This window comes from Drosophila arizonae, chromosome 3, assembly GCF_054131065.1.
Source record: "Drosophila arizonae isolate 15081-1271.41 chromosome 3, UAZ_ARI_1.0, whole genome shotgun sequence".
Taxonomy (NCBI): Eukaryota; Metazoa; Arthropoda; class Insecta; order Diptera; family Drosophilidae; genus Drosophila; species Drosophila arizonae.
Window position 1 is genome coordinate 30,702,640 of NC_142923.1, and position 20,151 is coordinate 30,722,790.

The 20,151-nt window shown below is 39.4% G+C and overlaps 2 protein-coding genes across 21 annotated transcripts in view; one reads left to right on the forward strand and one right to left on the reverse strand.

Annotated features, from left to right (window-relative positions):
• Positions 1 to 16,305: 16,305 nt before the first annotated feature.
• l(2)SH0834 (lethal (2) SH0834) lies at positions 16,306 to 17,271 on the reverse strand. The gene is made up of 2 exons (XM_018017395.2): positions 17,008 to 17,271; positions 16,306 to 16,802 (listed from the first exon to the last, which is right to left on the reverse strand). The coding sequence occupies exons 1-2, from the start codon at positions 17,150 to 17,152 to the stop codon at positions 16,324 to 16,326; spliced, it is 624 nt and encodes a 207-aa protein (XP_017872884.1). The 5' UTR covers positions 17,153 to 17,271; the 3' UTR covers positions 16,306 to 16,323.
• A 1,451-nt stretch (positions 17,272 to 18,722) lies between these two features.
• The window catches only part of Pten (phosphatase and tensin-like protein), a 64,166-nt gene continuing 62,737 nt past the window's right edge, over positions 18,723 to 20,151 (forward strand). For 6 of the 20 annotated variants that reach the window (XM_089465856.1, XM_089465859.1, XM_089465857.1 and 3 more), the window contains exon 1: positions 18,736 to 18,837. The gene's annotated coding sequence lies outside the window, so the exon portion shown is untranslated. Of the gene's footprint in view, positions 19,039 to 19,403; positions 19,496 to 20,060; positions 20,079 to 20,151 lie in introns of those variants that run through there. The other 14 variants (XM_089465864.1, XM_089465872.1, XM_089465874.1 and 11 more) reach the window with 12 other exon arrangements.

Genomic DNA, 20,151 nt, shown 5'->3' on the forward strand with positions numbered 1-20,151 from the left:
AGTGAATAACAAGTAAGAAGGCTCCAGTCGAAAGTGCACGGTTATGAGATACCCTGAACCCTTCAAGGTGATATTTTACTCATTCTGCACTTACATATATCTTTATGAAATGATTATAAGGTTAGAATGTGTATACATTCCAAAGCACAAGTCTGCAGTATTTAAAATACATTTTATACAAATAGGTGACGAGGGAAACGTGGTATCCAAAATCTATAACTTACAAAATCTTTGTATTCATCAAATGTACAATATATACACAGCAAATCTGAAGTGTCTAGGTCTAAAAGTGGTCGGCTAAAAAAACAGTCTACTTTTCGATTAATCTTGATAAAAATGTCATCGGAGTTATCGAAAAAATATGATAAACTTGTAGCGCGTTTGGTCACTAACCAGAGAACACATAGACCGGACACGTAGTGTATCTCTCTCTCTCTCTCTGCTCCCTGCTCCCTCAAATATGTATATGTATATATATGAAAATTGAAATTTCTTCGCGTTAGACTCCCGTTTCTTCCCTTCTTCTTCAAATCGTTTGCCATGCTCATGCATGGGAAGGGTATGAAAACATTGGTGCGCATAAAGAAAATGTTTTCGCGATGAGCATGCACACACACTGTGCGATGCTCACAATTATGGGATATAACTTGTATAAGCATACAAATGTATGCCTGTGTGCATTTGTGTTTCTTGAACATTGGCGTGTCCCTACCTCAACTTAGAATGGTGTGAACGATTTTGGTTTCGAATTACAGCATTGCGTTTATATTTAAGTGTCTGATTTTATTCAATGATCGTGGGTTTGCCTATCAAAATTAATTTTAAAACAAGTAAGAAAGCTCTAGTCGAGACTGCTCGACTACGAGATCCCCTGAACCCTTGGAGCAATAGATATTTCAATAATTTTTACACAAGAAACACGCACACACACACACACACAGGCACGTACGCACACACAGGTACACATACACACACACGCATACAGACATACATACACGCACACACACGCATACACACACAAACGCATACACACACAAACACATACACACACACATACACAAACATTTACATACATATACACAAGCATAAACACGCATGGGCGGCAGTGAGCGCTTACTATGAGATCTTAATTGTTTAATAACTTTTTTTATGGACGTACGATCTTCATGACTTTCAGATTATTATTATAACATGAATATGCATGTAATTGCCAAAGCACAAGTCTCTAGTATTTGAAATACGCTTTTTACAAAAGTGAGGGTGAGGGGGTGAATTTAAGGTGTGTGTGTGAACGATTTTGGGCTCGAATTACGGAATTGCGTTTATATTTAAGTACCTGTCGTCCGTCCGTCCGTTTATATTTAAGTATTTATTGTACGTCCATAAAAAAAGTTATTAAACAATGAAGTTCTCATAGTAAGCGCACACTGCAGCCCATGCGTGTTTTTTCTGGGGTGCTTGTGTGTGTATGTGTTTGTGTATGTGTGTGTGTATGTGTGTGTGTATGTGTGTGTGTATGTGTGTGTGTATGTGTGTGTGTATGTGTGTGTGTGTATGCGTTTGTATGTGTATGCGTGTGTGTGTGTGTATGTGTGTCTGTATGCGTGTGTGTGTATGTATACCTGTGTGTGCGTACGTGCGTGTGTGTGTGTGTGTGTGCGTGTTTCTTGTGTAAGCTGAAAGACGCGAAAAATTATTGAAATATCTATTGCTCCAAGGGTTCAGGGGATCTCGTAGTCGAGCAGTCTCGACTAGAGCTTTCTTACTTGTTTTTCTTAAAGTTAAAAAAAAAAAACTGTTTAATATTAGTTTTTCAAAATTTTTGGTAAATGTGTGATATTAAATAGTTTTTCACTAATAAATATAAAATTTATTCCCTATCAAAGTCGCACATTGGGCTTGTACGCATAGTTTTTCTGGCAATTGTATGTATATTCTTTGTTGCCACATCCAATTTAAATCAGGACCCGTTGGAGAATTTACTTTATTTGATTAGATGTCGGGGAGGAACAAAAGTAATCCAACAGTATTCGAAATTCAATACAATAATGATTTGATGTCGGCCAATATCATAAAAGATAGCGGGTCCCAATTATCTGTTTTTCATGAACAATGTAATTCATGTCGCACCCTAACAGATATTGAACCTTTAGATGATGATTTAGAAATAGAATTGTCATTAAATACAACCATTGCCATTATTCAAAATGATTTTAATGAAAATGCATTGCGATATTTTGCACAAACTGTTGCAAAACACTGAATGCGAAGCTTGTACAAATCTTATAAAATCATCAGGCGAAATGAAGTGTTCCTCTGAGTATTTGATACTCAATAAAAATTTTCAATATATAAATAGATACCTTAAATTGAAGGCCCCTTCTGACCATTTTTACAATTTGATAAAACTGCATTTCGAAACATTTAGGGCAATTTTCGAAAAGAAACCATACATCGCTCCGATTAAAGAGAAAATTGTTCTGTACTGCATGCACGCCACAGCAAAATCATCTTTAAATAATGAATGGTTTTCTCCCTCTCAAATGGCAAACTGATAAGATCGTTGGTAAAATCAGCATTTTAAATGAACGTAAATTGCAAATAATTAAAATAGGTAGAATAGGAAGTGATAATAAAAGGTCGTTTAGCACCCCACAGCAAAGCTGATCCGATGACAATTAAAAGCCCGTGGCAAGCACACTGCAAGATTTATGTACATATGTACGTATTGTGCAGATACTTACATATGTATGTATATACTCAAATACATTATTCCACAGGCACCAAGGCAATATTCGTAAACAGGCACACAAAAGCATGTAAGCAAAAACTTATTATTTATGCGCACCCACGCTTTCATACCCTTTATACTATTAATAATAAAAATCTAAACATTTTGCATGAGCACGACAAGGGCATTAAAGAGTTTGGTATTCCCTTCATTCAGAAGGAAAAAATAGGATCCTCGCGAACAAAATTTAATTTTTATGCGCTGCTGGCTTGTGTCTGCACATATGTACATACATATACATACGTATGTACATGTGAGAGAGCATAGAGAATCAGAAAGAGAGGGTAAATAAAAATAAAATAAGACATAGCGGCGATACATCGTAATGTCTCGCCAAATGCTTGGCTTCAAAATTGCTACAGGCAGCCACAGCTTCACACACAGGCATACAAATGCTCATAGTACATGTAGCAAGGGACAGTGTGTGTGTGTATGCTCGTCGCGAATGAATTTTTATTATGCGCACCAACGCTTTCATACCCTTTCCACAGATAACGAAAACGCAAACGAGCATGGCAATCGATTTGAAGTGTTAGGTATACTTTTCACACAGAAGGGAAGAACCGGGGGTCTAACGCGGCGAAATTTACATATACATATTTGAGAAAGCAGAGACCAGAGAGAGAGAGAGAGAGCAAGAAAAAATTGAGCATAGTGGCTTCTTTTGCTTAACTTTTGACCATCTCGGTCGAGCGCATGAAGCGAAATGATTGTGCTTTCGTATATTTTCGTAGCCCGAACCCAAAAAGTGAGGAGCCGAGCAAATACGAAGTGGTCTGAGAGATAACTGGAGAAAAAAAGAATGCAAAATACTTTACACTACTTGTCCGGTCTATGTGTTCTCTGGTTAGTGGCACGATAAAATCTGAAAAGTGGCGTGTCACATACAGTGACGAACTAAATTATTGGTACAGCAAGGTTATTAAACCTTACAGCAATTTTTCAAGTATTTTGAAACGTTTTTTTTTTTATACCCTGAACCCATTTTCAATGGGAAATCAAGGTATAATGGTTTTGTTGAAATGTATGTAACAGGCAGAAGGAGGCGTGGCAGACCCCCACAGGGCGACGAGCTGAGTTGATTTGGCCATGTCCGTCTGTCTGTCTGTCCGTATGTATGAACGCGTCGATTTCAGAAGATATAAGAGCTAGAGACTTCAAAATTTTTTTTAAATGTCCGTAATTACAGCGCGCATATCAAGTTTATCATTAAAAATCGATAACGTATCCCGATCTTTTTTTATCGATAAAAAACCTTATCGAAAAAACCTTATCGAAAACCAGTTATAAAATTATATCTTCTACACCTTTATTGCTAGAGTCTCCAAAATTATAATGTATGCTTATATGCAATTTATACAATTTCGGTTTTTAAATTCATTCCTTAAATTCAAAAGTGTATTTCAAATACTAGAGACTTGTGCTTTGGCAATTACATGCATATTCATGTTATAATAATAATCTGAAAGTTTCATGAAGATCGTACGTCCATAAAAAAAGTTATTAAACAATTAAGTCCTCATAGTAAGCGCTCACTGCCGCCCATGCGTGTTTATGCTTGTGTGTGTATGTGTATGTAAATGTTTGTTTATGTGTGTGTGTGTGTGTTTTTATACCCTGAACCCATTTTCAATGGGAAATCAGGGTATAATGGTTTCGTTGAAATGTATGTAACAGGCAGAAGGAGGCGTGGCAGACCCCACAAAGTATATATATTCTTGATCAGGGCGACGAGCTGAGTTGATTTGGCCCTGTCCGTCTGTCCGTATGTATGAACGCGTCGATTTCAGAAGATATAAGAGCTAGAGACTTCAATTTTTATACCCTGAACCCATTTTCAATGGGAAATCAGGGTATAATGGTTTTGTTGAAATGTATGTAACAGGGAGAAGGAGGCGTGGCAGACCCCACAAAGTATATATATTCTTGATCAGGGTGACGAGCTGAGTTGATTTGGCCCTGTCCGTCTGTCTGTCCGTCTGTCCGTATGTATGAACGCGTCGATTTCAGAAGATATAAGAGCTAGAGACTTCAAATTTTTTTTTAAATGTCGGTAATTACAGCGCGCATATCAAGTTTATCATTAAAATTCGATAACTCATCCCGATCTTTTTTTATCGATAAAAAACCTTATCGAAAACTAGTTATAAAATTATATCTTCTACACCTTTATTGCTAGAGTCTCCAAATTTTTAATGTATGCTTACATGCAATTTATACAATTTCGGTTTTTGTTACAATTTACCCCCCACCCTTAAATTCACCCCCTCACCCTCACTTTTGTAAAAAGCGTATTTCAAATACTAGAGACTTGTGCTTTGGCAATTACATGCATATCAATGTTATAATCATAATCTGAAAGTTTCATGAAGATCGTACGTCCATAAAAAAAGTTATTAAACAATTAAGTTCTCATAGTAAGCGCACACTGCAGCCCATGTGTGTTTATGCGTGGGTGCTTGTGTGTGTATGTGTTTGTGTATGTGTGTGTGTATGTGTATGTGTGTGTGTATGCGTTTGTGTATGTATGCGTGTGTGTGTGTATGTGTGTCTGTATGCGTGTGTGTGTATGTATGCCTTTGTGTGCATACGTGCCTGTGTGTGTGTGTGTACGTGTTTCTTGTGTAAGCTGAAAGACGCGAAAAATTATTGAAATATCTATTGCTCCAAGGGTTCAGGGGATCTCGTAGTCGAGCACTCTCGACTAGAGCTTTCTTACTTGTTTTTTAAATGTCCGTAATTACAGCGCGCATATCAAGTTTATCATTAAAAATCGATAACCCATCCCGATCTTTTTTTATCGATTAAAAACCTTATCGAAAACCAGTTATAAAATTATATCTTCTACACCTTTATTGCTAGTCTCAAAATTTGTATACCCTGAACCCATTGAAAATGGGAAATCAGGGTATAATGGTTTTGTTAAACGTATGTAACAGGCAGAAGGAGGCGTGGCAGACCCCACAAAGTATATATATTCTTGATCAGGGCGACGAGCTGAGTCGATTTGGCCCTGTCCGTCTGTCTGTCCGTCCGTCCGTCCGTCCGTCCGTATGTATGAACGCGTCGATTTCAGAAGATATAAGAGCTAGAGACTTCAAATTTTTTTAAAAATGTCCGTAATTACAGCGCGCATATCAATTTTATCATTAAAAATCGATAACTCATCCCGATCTTTTTTTATCGATAAAACACCTTATCGAAAACCAGTTATAAAATTATATCTTCTACACCTTTATTGCTAGAGTCTCCAAATTTTTAATGTATGCTTATATGCAATTTATACAATTTCGGTTTTTGTTAAAATTTACCCCCCACCCTTAAATTCACCCCCTCACCCTCACTTTTGTAAAAAGCGTATTTCAAATACTAGAGACTTGTGCTTTGGCAATTACATGCACATATGTTGTAATCATAATCTGAAAGTTTCATGAAGATCGTACGTCCAAAAAAAAAGTTATTAAACAATTAAGTTCTCATAGTAAGCGCACACTGCAGCACATGCAGTGGGTAAGCTGAAAGACACGAAAAATTATTGAAATAGCTATTACTCCAAGGGTTCAGGGGATCTCGTAGTCGAGTAGTCTCGACTAGAGCTTTCTTACTTGTTATACCCTGAACCCATTTTCAATGGGAAATCAGGGTATAATGGTTTTGTTGAAATGTATGTAACAGGCAGAAGGAGGCGTGGCAGACCCCACAAAGTATATATATTCTTGATCAGGGCGACGAGCTGAGTTGATTTGGCCCTGTCCGTCTGTCTGTCCGTCTGTCCGTCTGTCCGTATGTATGAACGCGTCGATTTCAGAAGATATAAGAGCTAGAGACTTCAAATTTTTTTTTAAATGTCCGTAATTACAGCGCGCATATCAAGTTTATCATTAAAAATCGATAACTCATCCCGATCTTTTTTATCGATAAAAAACCTTATCGAAAACTAGTTATAAAATTATATCTTCTACACCTTTATTGCTAGAGTCTCCAAACTTTTAATGTATGCTTACATGCAATTTATACAATTTCGGTTTTTGTTACAATTTACCCCCCACCCTTAAATTCACCCCCTCACCATCACTTTTGTAAAAAGCGTATTTCAAATACTAGAGACTTGTGCTATGGCAATTACATGTATATTCATGTTATTATCATAATCTGAAAGTTTCATGAAGATCGTACGTCCATAAAAAAAGTTATTAAACAATTAAGTTCTCATAGTAAGCGCACACTGCAGCCCATGCGTGTTTATGCGTGGGGCTTGTGTGTGTATGTGTTTGTGTATGTGTGTGTGTATGTGTGTCTGTATGCGTGTGTGTGTATGTGTGCCTGTGTGTGCGTTTTTGTGTGTATGCATGTGTGAGTGTATGTGTGTCGCAGTTCGCAGTTCGCAGTTCGTGTCGTGTTTCTTATGTAAGCTGAAAGACGCGAAAAACTATTGAAATATCTATTACTCCAAGGGTTCAGGGGATCTCGTAGTCGAGCAGTTTCGACTAGAGCTTTTTTACTTGTTTTTATATTCGTTTATTTAATCTTTACAAGTTGCAAGTTGCGTGGTGGCTAGGATAGTGCGCTATGCTTGCGGGACGGCCGTAAAGCATTGCTTCGCAAACACTATACGCTACCTTAGCCTGGGACATCTCGTCTTCTCGATCGCTCGACTCTGCGGAGCTCCATCATCACCGTGGCCGCGAAGGTGCTTGTTAGTTCCCAAGCTTCCTCCGATTCCAGCATGGCGTTGACTAAGTTGTCCGCTCTGATGGAGCGGCCCACTGCCTCTTCCAGACGACGCCTCTCCTCCAGGAACCGTCCACATTCGAAAAGAATGTGGTTGGCGTCTTCCACATGCCCTCGCTCGCACCAGGGGCACTCGTCAGATTCCTCGTGGCCAAAGCGCTTCACATAGCTCCGAAAGCATCCATGACCCGAGAGGATCTGCGTAAGGTAGAAGTTAACCTCGCCATGTTTGCGGTTAACCCATGGTTCAAGCTCCGGGATGAGCTTGTGCGTCCACCGCCCTTTAGCTGAGCTATTCCACCTTCTTTGCCATCGTGCGATGCTGTTCGCCCTGACAGCGTTGAGTCTCGTAGGCCCGTATGAATTCCGCTCCACGGCTTCGGCGACCAAGTACTCCAATGGTACCATACCAGCTATGACGAGCGCCGCGTCATCGGAGATAGTCCTGAAAGCGCAGCTGACTCTGATTGCGCTCAGTCTGTAGATCGCGCAAATGCCCTGGCTGTATCTCGGCGTTGCCATCGCTCTTGCCCATATTGGCGCAGTATAGAGGATGACGGACCTAATGACGCTCATTAGAAGGAGACGTCGTTGCTGTTTAGGTCCCCGCGTGTTAAGCATAATTCTCGAGAGAGCTCTACAAGAATCAGCTGCCTTTTTATGCACATACTCTAAGTGCTCGCGGAAAGTGCCGCTAGCTCGAGCCCAGCTCCAATCAACCAGCTTCGTATGCGATTGATACTTTCGCTGCACATATCCTCTGTATCTTTGAGTTCCTTTCCTATGGCTACGACAGCTACATCATCAGCAAAGCATCAGCAATGGTGTGCGCACCTGCTGGTAGTTCCAAGCGCAGTACGCCGTCGTACATGATATTCCATAGGAGAGGCCCCAGTACAGAGCCTTGGGTTACTCCAGCTGACACCGTATGAGTTTGGGGACCCTCACTCGTGTTGTATACCAGTGTTCTTCCTCTGAAGTAACTCTTTATTGTTTCTTTTAGATATTTAGGGATATTATATTGTGACAGCGCATTCAGTATCATATCCCAACTAGCTGTATTGAAGGCATTCTTTACGTCCAGGGTTGCAATAATGCAGTACTGCTTCGTCCCATGCTTCCATCTTGTGCCATGGATGGCGGAGGTGGCCAGACCAACAACTTTGTTTAGCGCATCCGTTGTTGACCGGGCCTTTCGGAATCCAAATTGATTTCGTGACAGGCCTCCGGCGCTAGTAATCGCAGTCTCCAGTCTAGAGCAGATCAATTTCTCAAACACCTTTCCCACGGTCTGTATTAAGATGGCTCATCTGGTGGTTTGCCAGCCTTGGGTAGCAACACCAGGTTCTGGGCTTTCCATTTTGCCGGGAACGTCTCTTGAATTAGACATTCGTTGAATAATTCAGCGAACGTACTAGAGTGCAAGGCGAGGGCTAGCTTTAGCGCACGATTTGGGATCCCGTCCGGCCCTGGAGCAGTGTTGGTTCTTAGACCCCGGAGAGTTACTATGATTTCTTCCTCTGTGGCTAAAACAATTTCAGTGTTCGTTGAGCCCTGATCAGCAGACTCGGACCCAGGGGCGTTAAACGTTCTGGAAAGAGCGTTTCCACAATCGATTTAAGCTCCAGACGATCCGTAGGCTGCACCTGTCTACCTGCGTATGGTCTTTTAACTACTATCTTATATGCCCTGCCCCAAGGGTCATATTCGGCTGAGTTGCACAACTCTAAAAAGCATTCTCTTTTGCTTGTCCGAATGACCCTCTTCAGTTGTCTTCTAGCTGCCTGGTAAGCTAATTGTTTCTCAAAAAAACGTAGACCTACCGCAAGCCCGTTGGTAGCTTCTTCTCGCCTGGATGCATTTGCGACGAATGTCACCTATTTGTGCATTCCACCAATACGTAGGCTCTTGTTGTCGCGTGAACTGCTTGCGGCGTAACATGCTGCTATTGCAGGCACTCTGTATTTGGGCTACCATTTGGCATGCTCTGGCCTCAGCGTTACCAATTGTGCCCAGAGACTGAATGGCCTCTGAAAAGACCGCGGGGTCAAAAGTATCTAGCCGATACGACTCCCTCCATAAGGTTGACGCCCTGGCAGGTGGCTCACCTATTGTGAATAGAAGTGCCGTATGATCGCTGCCCGTATAGCTATCGCAATGGCTCCATGTTGCTCCCCGAAAGAGGGATGAAGTGACAAAAGTAATGTCGATAACAGATCCGTATCCCGCCCGACTGAAGGTGTACTCGTGGCCAGGGTTGAGCAGTGCAACATCTAGTGTCGCGAAGATCTCCGGTAGGATACGACCTCTGGCATTTGTTGTGAGGCTACCCCATTCTAGCGCCCAGGAGTTAAAATCTCCAGCTATAATGGCCTTCCGATTTTCTATTCGAAGCTGCGTGCATTGCTCCAAGGAAGCCCCCAATCTGCCAAGTTCATAAACATAAGCCTTAAGTTGTTGAACAGCCATGAATGCAAGAAAATCGTTCGAAAGGTGCAAGTGAATCCAAAATAACATCTACACAGATTGCTGCTGAAGTTACAAAAGAAATGGGGAAGGATATGCACCCGATTACGATACGAAGAGTACTGCAGAAGGCCAAATACGGCTGTGGTTAGACGAAAACCGTGCATCAAAGGTGCTTTTAAAAAGAAGCGTTTGGAGTACGCTAAGGAAAATTTTTAGCAAGCCATCTAATTATTGAAATCAAGTCTTCTTCTGCGATGAGTAGAAATTCAATATATTTCGATCGGATGAGCGTTAAACTGCTTAGAGAATGCCGAATACTTCGTTTCACAAAAACAATATTACGCCAAGCGTTAAGCATGGTGGTTGTGGGGTGATGGTCTGGAGTTGCATATCTGCTGCAGGTTTGCGCGAATTGGTATTTGTAGACGGTATAATGGACAAACATTTGTATCTAAATATTTTGAAAGGTAAACTTTAAACAAGTAAGAAAGCTCTAGTCGAGAGATCCCCTGAACCCTTCGAGCAATAGCTATTTCAAAACTACAACTACCAAGCTCGTTCACATTTTAACATGACAATGACCCCAAGCATTCTGTCCATATCGTCAAAATAGGGCTGGCGTATAATACCGCCCATGTGTTACCGCACCCACCGCTATCTCCAGACCTAAATAGAATTGAACGCTTTTGGAAAGAATTGGATAGGCGCTAGAGAGCTGCATGAGTGCCGAAAAACGACTTCGAATTAACAATGCTCATATTGAGATGAGTGGCACCGAGTTCAAAACGAAAATTGTATGAGTGAGTGAGTGCGCTCGTATATGACTTGGAGGCACAATATTCTATTGACCGAAAAAGAATAAACAAGTTTGAGTCTGAGTATATGAGTTGCTTTGCCGAGTGTATGAGTTGCTGCGCTGCCAGCAACGAAAAAAAAAAAACAAGTAAGAAAGCTCTAGTCGAGACTGCTCGACTACGAGATCCCCTGAACCCTTGGAGCAATAGATATTTCAATAATTGTTCGCGTCTTTCAGCTTACACAAGACGCACACACACACGCACGTACGCACACACAGGCATACATACACACACACGCATACAGACACACATACACCGCCGAATTATTTAACGAATGCCTGATCCAAGAGACGTTCCCGGCAAAATGGAAAGCCCAGAATCTGGTATTGCTACCCAAGGCTGGCAAACCACCAGATGAGCCATCTTCGTACAGACCGATCTGTCTCTTAGACACCATGGGAAAGGTGTTTGAGAAACTGATCTGCTCTAGGCTGGAGACTGCGATTGCAAGCGCCGGAGGCCTGTCACCAAACCAATTTGGATTCCGGAAGGCCCGGTCAACAACGGACGCGCTTAACAAAGTTGTTGGTCTGGCCACTTCCGCTATTCAAGGCACCAGATGGAGGCACGGGACGAAGGAATACTGTATCATCGCGACCCTGGATGTAAGGAATGCCTTCAACACAGCTAGTTGGGATATGATACTGAATGCGCTGTCACAATATAATATCCCTAAATATCTAAGAGAGATAATAAAGAGCTACTTCAGAGGAAGAACACTGGTATACAACACGAGTGAGGGTCCCCAAACTCATACAGTGTCAGCTGGAGTACCCCAAGGCTCAGTGCTGGGGCCTCTCCTATGGAACATCATGTACGACGGCGTACTGCGCTTGGAACTACCAGCAGGCGCGCACACCATTGGCTTTGCTGATGATGTAGCTGTCGTAGCCATAGGAAAGGAGCTCAAAGATACAGAGGATATGTGCAGCGAAAGTATCAATCGCATACGAAGCTGGTTGACAGGAGCTGGGCTCGAGCTTGCGGCACACAAGACCGAAGTTGTACTAGTCAGCAGTCGCAAAAGAGTGGAAACTGCCAATATAAAGATCGGCAGCGTCACCATTGCGTCAAAGAGGGCGATAAAATATCTTGGTGTCATGATAGACACAAGATTAACTTTCCGCGAGCACTTAGAATATGTGCATAAAAAGGCAGCTGATTCTTGTAGAGCTCTCTCGAGAATCATGCTTAACACGCGGGGACCTAAACAGCAACGACGTCTCCTCCTAATGAGCGTCATTAGGTCTGTCATCCTCTATGCTGCGCCAATATGGGCAAGAGCGATGGCAACGCCGAGCTACAGCCGAGGCATTTGCGCGATCTACAGGCTGAGCGCAATCAGAGTCAGCTGCGCTTTCAGGACTATATCCGATGACGCGGCGCTCGTCATAGCCGGTATGGTGCCACTGGAGTATTTGGTCGCCGAAGCCGTGGAGCGGAATTCGCACGGGCCTACGCGACTCAACGCTGTCAGGGCGAACAGCATCGCACGATGGCAAAGAAGGTGGAATAGCTCAGCTAAAGGGCGGTGGACGCACAAGCTCATCCCGGAGCTTGAACCATGGGTTAACCGCAAACATGGCGAGGTTAACTTCTACCTTACGCAGATCCTCTCGGGTCATGGATGCTTTCGGAGCTATTTGAAGCGCTTTGGCCACGAGGAATCTGACGAGTGCCCCTGGTGCGAGCGAGGGCATGTGGAAGACGCCAACCACATTCTTTTCGAATGTGGACGGTTTCTGGAGGAGAGGCGTCGTCTGGAAGAGGCAGTGGGCCGCTCCATCAGAGCGGACAACTTAGTCAACGCCATGCTGGAATCGGAGGAAGCTTGGGAACTAATAAGCACCTTCGCGGCCACGGTGATGATGGAGCTCCGCAGAGTCGAGCGATCGAGAAGACGAGCTGTCCCAGGCTAAGGTAGCGCATAGTGCTTGCGAAGCAATGCTTTACGGCCGTCCCGCAAGCACCGCGCGCTATCCTAGCCACCACGCATCTTGCAATTTGTATAATTTTGTCAATAAATGAATATAAAAAAAAAAAAAAAAAAAAAAAAAAAAAAAAAAAAAAAAAAAAAAAAACACATACACACACACACACGCATACACACACAAACGCATACACACACATACACAAACACATACACACACACATACACACACACATACACACACACATACACAAACACATACACACACAAGCATAAACACGCATGGGCTGCAGTGAGCGCTTACTATGAGAACTTAATTGCTTAATAACTTTTTTTGTGGACATACGATCTTCATGAAACTTTCAGATTATGATTATAACATGGATATGCATGTAATTGCCAAAGCACAAGTCTCTAGTATTTGAAATACGCTTTTTACAAAAGTGAGGGTGAGGGGGTGAATTTAAGGGTGGGGGGTAAATTTTAACAAAAACCGAAATTGTATAAACTGCATGTAAGCATACATTAAAAATTTGGAGACTCTAGCAATAAAGGTGTAGAAGATATAATTTTATAACTGGTTTTCGATAAGCTCGTCGCCCTGATCAAGAATATATATACTTTGTGGGGTCTGCCACGCCTCCTTCTCCCTGTTACACACATTTCAACAAAACCATTATACCCTGATTTCCCATTGAAAATGGGTTCAGGGTATAATAAGGAAAACACGAAGGGCAATGTAATTGTGTGTGTGCAAACTAGACGGCTGACACACGGCAAATTTAGCGTTGCAATTTCGTAGCGACAACACATTCTTTATGCATACGAATGCTTTCATACCCTTCTCATAAATAACAAACAAACGAAAGACTATGTAATTTTGTAATACAATATATTTATTATTTAATTCATATTAGAATTGAGAAACATAATTTTATTTATGTGATCTGGATTCGTGGCTAGTAAACAGCGTTTCTCAGTAATCAAGTTTCTAGCCTTAAAAAATACTGAATGCTCAATTAGATACTTTGTATAATAATTAATTAATATAAAAGTTAATAAGATTATGGATAGATCGAAACATAACATAATGACATGAAAACACTAACATGCATGAGCAAGGCAAACCCTTTCAAAAGTTCGATATACTCTCTAAAGGGAAAGGGCAGAGAGAGAAGGAAAATAAGAAAAAATAAGTGCGCAACCAGGCCTCATAAAATGCATGCTTTCTGCATCTCATCTCAAAACGGGTAAAACAAACGAGTAAAACAAGCCGACCTAAAACAAGCTCTTTTTGTTTAACTAAAAAAACGTTAAAAAAAAAACAAATACAAAATTGCTTTAGTTTAAAAAGCTTGCTGTGCCAATAATTTAGTTCGTCACTGTATGTATACAATTATGCATTTGTATTTTCACACCTTAACACTATACGCACAAAAGGAATAGGCATAGACAAAAAAAAACAAAAGGAAGACGAAAATCGTTTAGTTAGGTTATGCATTACTTTACGTCTCGTATTTAATGTATTATTTCGACCAACCTCATTTAGCTCGTCGCCACTGGGCAGCCGCTCACGAAAATTTGAAATTTGTTCGCGTTAGACTGCCGTTTCTTCCATTCTGTGTGAAGAGTATATTGAACTCTTCAAACCGTTTGCCAAGTTTGTACAAAATACATATTTGCGTTTTCATTATTGTTTGTGGGAAGGGTATGATAGCGTTGGTGCTCATAACGAAAATGATTTCGCGACGAGCGTTCCCACGCACACTACAAATCCTTGATACATGTATGAGCATTTGTATGCCTGTGCGCGAAGCTCTTGTTGCCTGAGCATCGCGTCCCCTGCGTACACACAATCAAACGTATGTACATATGTATGTGTGTGCAGCTCATAAGATCTACCAAATGCAAATTCTGGGCTTTAAAAATGCTACAGGGCAGCAAGAGCTTCGCTGAGGCACTAACCAGAGAACACATAGACCGGACAAGTAGTGTAAAGCGTTTTGCACACTTTTTTATCTAGTTATCTCCCAGACCCTTCGTATTTGCTCGGCTCCTCCATTTTTGGGTTCGGGCTACGAAAAAATACTAAAGCACAATCATTTCGCTTCATGCGCTCGAGCGAGATGGTCAAATATTGAACAAAAGCTCCCTATGCGCTGAATGTTTCCCTTGCTCTCTGTCTCTCACGATGCTCTCTGCTCTCTCAAATATGTATATGTATGTATGTATGCATGTGAGCACAAGCAGCAGCTCACGAAAATTGAAATTTCTTCGGGTTAGACTGACGTTTCTTCCCTTACATGTGAAGAGTATACCGAACTTTTCAAACCGTTTGTCATGCGTTTTCGTTATTATTTGTGGGAAGGGTATGAAAGCGTTGGTGCGCATAATAAAAATGTTTTCGCGAAGAGCATGCACACATACACTGTCCCTTCCTACATGTACTATGAGCATTTGTATGCCTGTGTGTGAAGCTCTGGCTGCCTGTAGTAATTTTGAAGCCCAGCATTTACATTTGTCGATCTTGTGAAGTGCTCACATACATATGTATGTATGTATGTATGTATATACATTTGATTGTGTGTACGCATGGGAGGCGCTGCTCACAATTATGGGATATAACTTGTAGAAGCACTTGTATGCCTGTGTGCCTTTACATGTTCGGATGGGCGACTTCGCGTGTGGAGAAGAACTGGAGAGGCAATCCAACCAAAACCAGTGAAGCATGGCGGTGGTGGCGTTATGGTGTGGGGTTGTATGGCTGCGGCTGGTGTCGGAAATTTTGAAATAATTGATGGGGTGATAGACCACCTTAAATATATTGAAATTAAAAAAAAAAATGTGGTGCCAAGTCTTGCTAAGCTTGGATTATCGAGGTCTTACTTTTTCGAACAAGACAATGACCCTAAACACATGGCTCATAATACCAAAATGTACTTAGCTTATAATACGCCACATCTATTAAGAACACCTTCCCAAACTCCTGATTTAAATCCAATAGAGAATTGTTGGCATATGTTGGAAAAAAATATCAGGAAGCATCATATTTCATCAAAACCCAAGCTTATAGAGGTTTTAAAAGAGGAATGGGAAAAATGTCTTTCAATGTCAAACCGACTAAAAGATGTTATAAAAAATAAAGGTTACCCACAAAATATTAAATATACAAAAAATTAAATTATTGTTTTTTTTTTTTTAAGTATTAAGTTTTACTGTACGAAGACTTTTTTGGAGCCAAAATCGTGTCTTTTTATGTACTTTTAGTTATAGCTACTAAACTAAGCAACATATTGACATACTTCTTTTTGTAAATTAGGATTAATATATAAGATAAGACTGCATCAAAATTTTTATTAGTTTTTTACTATTTATATGTTTTTTTCGTTCCCAAAGAAAAAAGTTGCTGCTGTACGAAGACATTATTGGTTCACTGTATGTTATAAATAATCCTGAGGCTTAAAAGTTACAGTTGAAAAGACAAATCAGCAGCTAAATATCGTCTTGCTTAAGGACTTAAAAGAAAATACATAAATATTGAGCTTTTATTTTATATCAGTAACATGATTTGATATTCGAAATTTATATACGTAACTACTAATACATATACAGAAAATATTTACAGCAAGATTTATAATGAGATATTGCAATATATAAATAAACCGATTAGCCTGCTTAATTCTATTACCTATAAATTCTCCCGTAAACAGAACTGTAATAGGTAATAACATCGAGACAATATTATTCTGAATTTGTTGCTGCTTGTTAAGATAAAATATCTCAATCAATATGCATAGAAAAACGGGAATAAAAAGAGAATTTGAAACATAGCACGATAAGATATAACCTAAAATTGAAGCTATAAAAATATGAGCCCTACATTTAATAAATTTATTTTGAGTTACACGGTTACTACTGGACGAAAAGCGCGTAGTGGAGAAAAAAAGTTCTTCTTGAGATAATCCAACACCGATAGGAACATTTGGCTCAACTTCTGGGTCTGAGTAATCTCTTGCTGTACAATCTGTAATACAATATAAGTATTAGCTTTTACATTCGAAATTTATCTTGTATTTAAGTATTTGTAAATGAATTATTAAAAATAAATAAAAAACGTGCATCACACGGCAGATCAATAAATACATTTATACTTATTTATAATTAATAATTGATTTACAAAAATGCCTTTGATATGACATCTTTTGATTCGAGATATGCATAGTTCATACCCGTATTATTGGTTTCAACTAATTTAACTCCACCATTTAATTTTTCTAATCGTGCTTTGGCAGATTCCAAAATTTTTCTTCTTCGGGCTTCTCGTCGTAAGTCAGAGCCACTTAATTCGGAAGTTTGTCCTGTATGCGATTCCATTTGACTTAAATTTAATATTTTGAACAATTTAACTTTAGTACATCTAAAGTACTAATTAGAAACATGAACTTTACAATTTTACAGTTGGGTCAACATAGCGTCTACTATTGTTCATATATGTTCATAACAAGCTCTAACACTGACCAGAGAACACATAGACTAGATATGTAGTATAAAGTTTTTCAACACCGAAAATCTGTCTCCTAGGGTCTATCAATTTCGTATTTGCTCGGCTCTTCACTTTTTAGGTTCGGGCTACGAAAATATACGAAAGCACAATTCTTCCGCTTCATGCGCTCGACCGAGATGGTCAAATGTTGAATAAAAGATGCCTCTATGCTCAATTTTTGTTCTTGCTCTCTCGCTCTCTCTGCTCTCTGCTCTCTCAATATGTATATGTATGTATGACCAGAAAACACATAGACTAGACACGTAGAACAACTTTTTCTACAGCAGGAAATGTTAAGTTGGTCGACCACTATACTTCGTATTTGCTCGGCTCGGTCGCTGGAAGCTCGAGCAGTGAATATATTGCACGACAAAGTCAGTGCGCTACAAGCGTTCAAACGAAATGGTCCCATTCTTATATGATCTCTCAAATCCCCGTACTCAGTAGCGCACAGAAATTGAAAATTGTTCGCGACGATCCCAGCTCTTTCCTTTTGAGTGAAGGGTATACCGCACTCATAAAAGCGTTTGTCACGCTTATGCAAAGAAAATGTAAGCGTTTCGATGGTTATTCATGTAAAGGGTATGAAAGCGTTGATACGCATAAAGAATATGATTTCGCGACAGGCAAGCACACACACACTTGCAATCTCTGGAAACATGTGTGAGCATTTGTGGCCTGTGTGCGTAACTCTTGCTGCCTGAGCAAATTGTAATGCCCAAAATTTACCGTTGATTGGCCTTTGAGTGAGCACATACATTTGCATACATATGTGTATGCATGTAAGAGATGGGATAATAATTGTCTGGCGATTCAATAGTTTGTCAATTTTTTATGGTTTGAATTGTAGAGTGACTGTCAAATGTCACTTCATTCTTCATACGAATTATCTATACAAAATACGAAAATTTCTTCAATAAATAAAAAAGCGGAAATAAAGCAAATTATTCTTGAAAAAATCCAGAATTCCCGCAGCCCGCTGTTTTGGAATTTTTCCGGCAATCGGCTTTTCAAAAAAGCCAGATTTGACGGGAGAAAAGCTGATTTGGCAACACTGATCGTCGCGAACAATTTTCAATTTTTTTGCGCTGCTGCTATTTGAGAGACCATAGAGAGAGATAGAGGGAGAGGGAGAGTAGGACAAATAGCGCGTAGCCGTGCTTCATATAAGAATAGCACCATTTCGTTTGAGCGCTTGCAGCACACTGATTTTGTCGTGTATTATTTTCACTGCTTGAGCCTCAAGAGACTGAGCCGAGCAAATACGAAGCTGTGTAGTCTCCTCAGCGCATTTTTTCGGTGTTGAAAATGTTTGTTCTACATGTCTAGTCTATGTGTTCTCTGGTTAGTGGTTCAATTGAACTTATGCAAAACTCTTCGATATAACTCTAATTAACATTGTAAGCACATTGACTCACCCTGTGAATTTCATGTTAGACATTATTGACAGATAACTCGAGAATTTAACTACAAGTGCATGGGCTATTCCTCCAGTTTTTTAATATACTTTATGGTCGTAAGCTAGTGATTTCAATTACTCTATTTGTGATTAATTGGTGATATGTGAATGTATGTATGTGCGATCATAAGTTAAATTAAACTTTTATAACGAAAATGTTGACATTTCCAAAACAAATAATCGTAATGAAAATAGTTCAAAATTGAATCTGTGTAACACTTAGAAAAAACGACATAAAGAAGTTGGAGCGTGTTGCATGTATGTATATACATTTGTGTCCTTTATAACATGTATATACATATATAATATATGTTTATATGCACGTATTGGAGTGTTGGAAATGTCCTGTTCTGTTTGTGTATTAAGTATTTGTTGATATTCGATGCTGATGTACAAACTTAATGTTAAGTTCGAACTTCTATTGAGGATGTATGCATATGTATGTTTTTGCATATGTGAGCGCGTGTAGATTTACCCATGTACATACATATATGTATATTTATGCACAACACATACTGTGTTATGTACTTTGGCAGACGATATACCTGAATACATATGCCTGTGTGTACACTGTATGCAGAGTTTATTATCATGTTAATGTATATTATTTATTTATATTACAGGTTGTTTATAATTAATTGTTGAAATTAAAATAAATGAACCATTTTAGTTTGTATATGAGCGTAGACATAAGTATGGATTATAGAAGCTCAATGTAAGTAAACATAAAATGTAAAATAATTTATAATTTATTAAATTTAAACTGAGGTTCTATATATATATATTGACCATTAAAACATATCTACATGTTAAGTTTTAATTCGGATATAAGTTTGCAAGAAATGTATGCAAATGTACTTATTCTAACGTTTTTAAAATTTTTATATATATATCTAGATTAGATATATATATTTATATAGATAGATTAGAGATTCTACCTCCTATATGTTTATACATTTTGAGTCTAGTAGTTTAAAGATGATTGACATCCATTTGATTTTACTTATACATGTATAACAACTACTTAGAAATTGTTGCACCAAATAATTAAACAAAATTTTAAAATTATTTTATCGTTTAACTCTTACTCTTATAGTACTGTAGTTCAGACTGCTCGGCTAACTGATATATATATACGCATACAGTGTCTGATATATAATATAGTATACCATTAGTTTTAAGTTCATCCTCATATCAAAGGCTCAAAATAATTTTAAAGTTAATTATTAAAATTTGCAAATCATATTCCGCATTATCTAAGTCTCTAGTCATGTACATAATGGGGAAAAGAAATTAAGGTATAAGCAAAAATTTTACTGAAGCAGTCTTGCTTATAAGGAATACATTAATTTTATTTATCTGAACATTTGA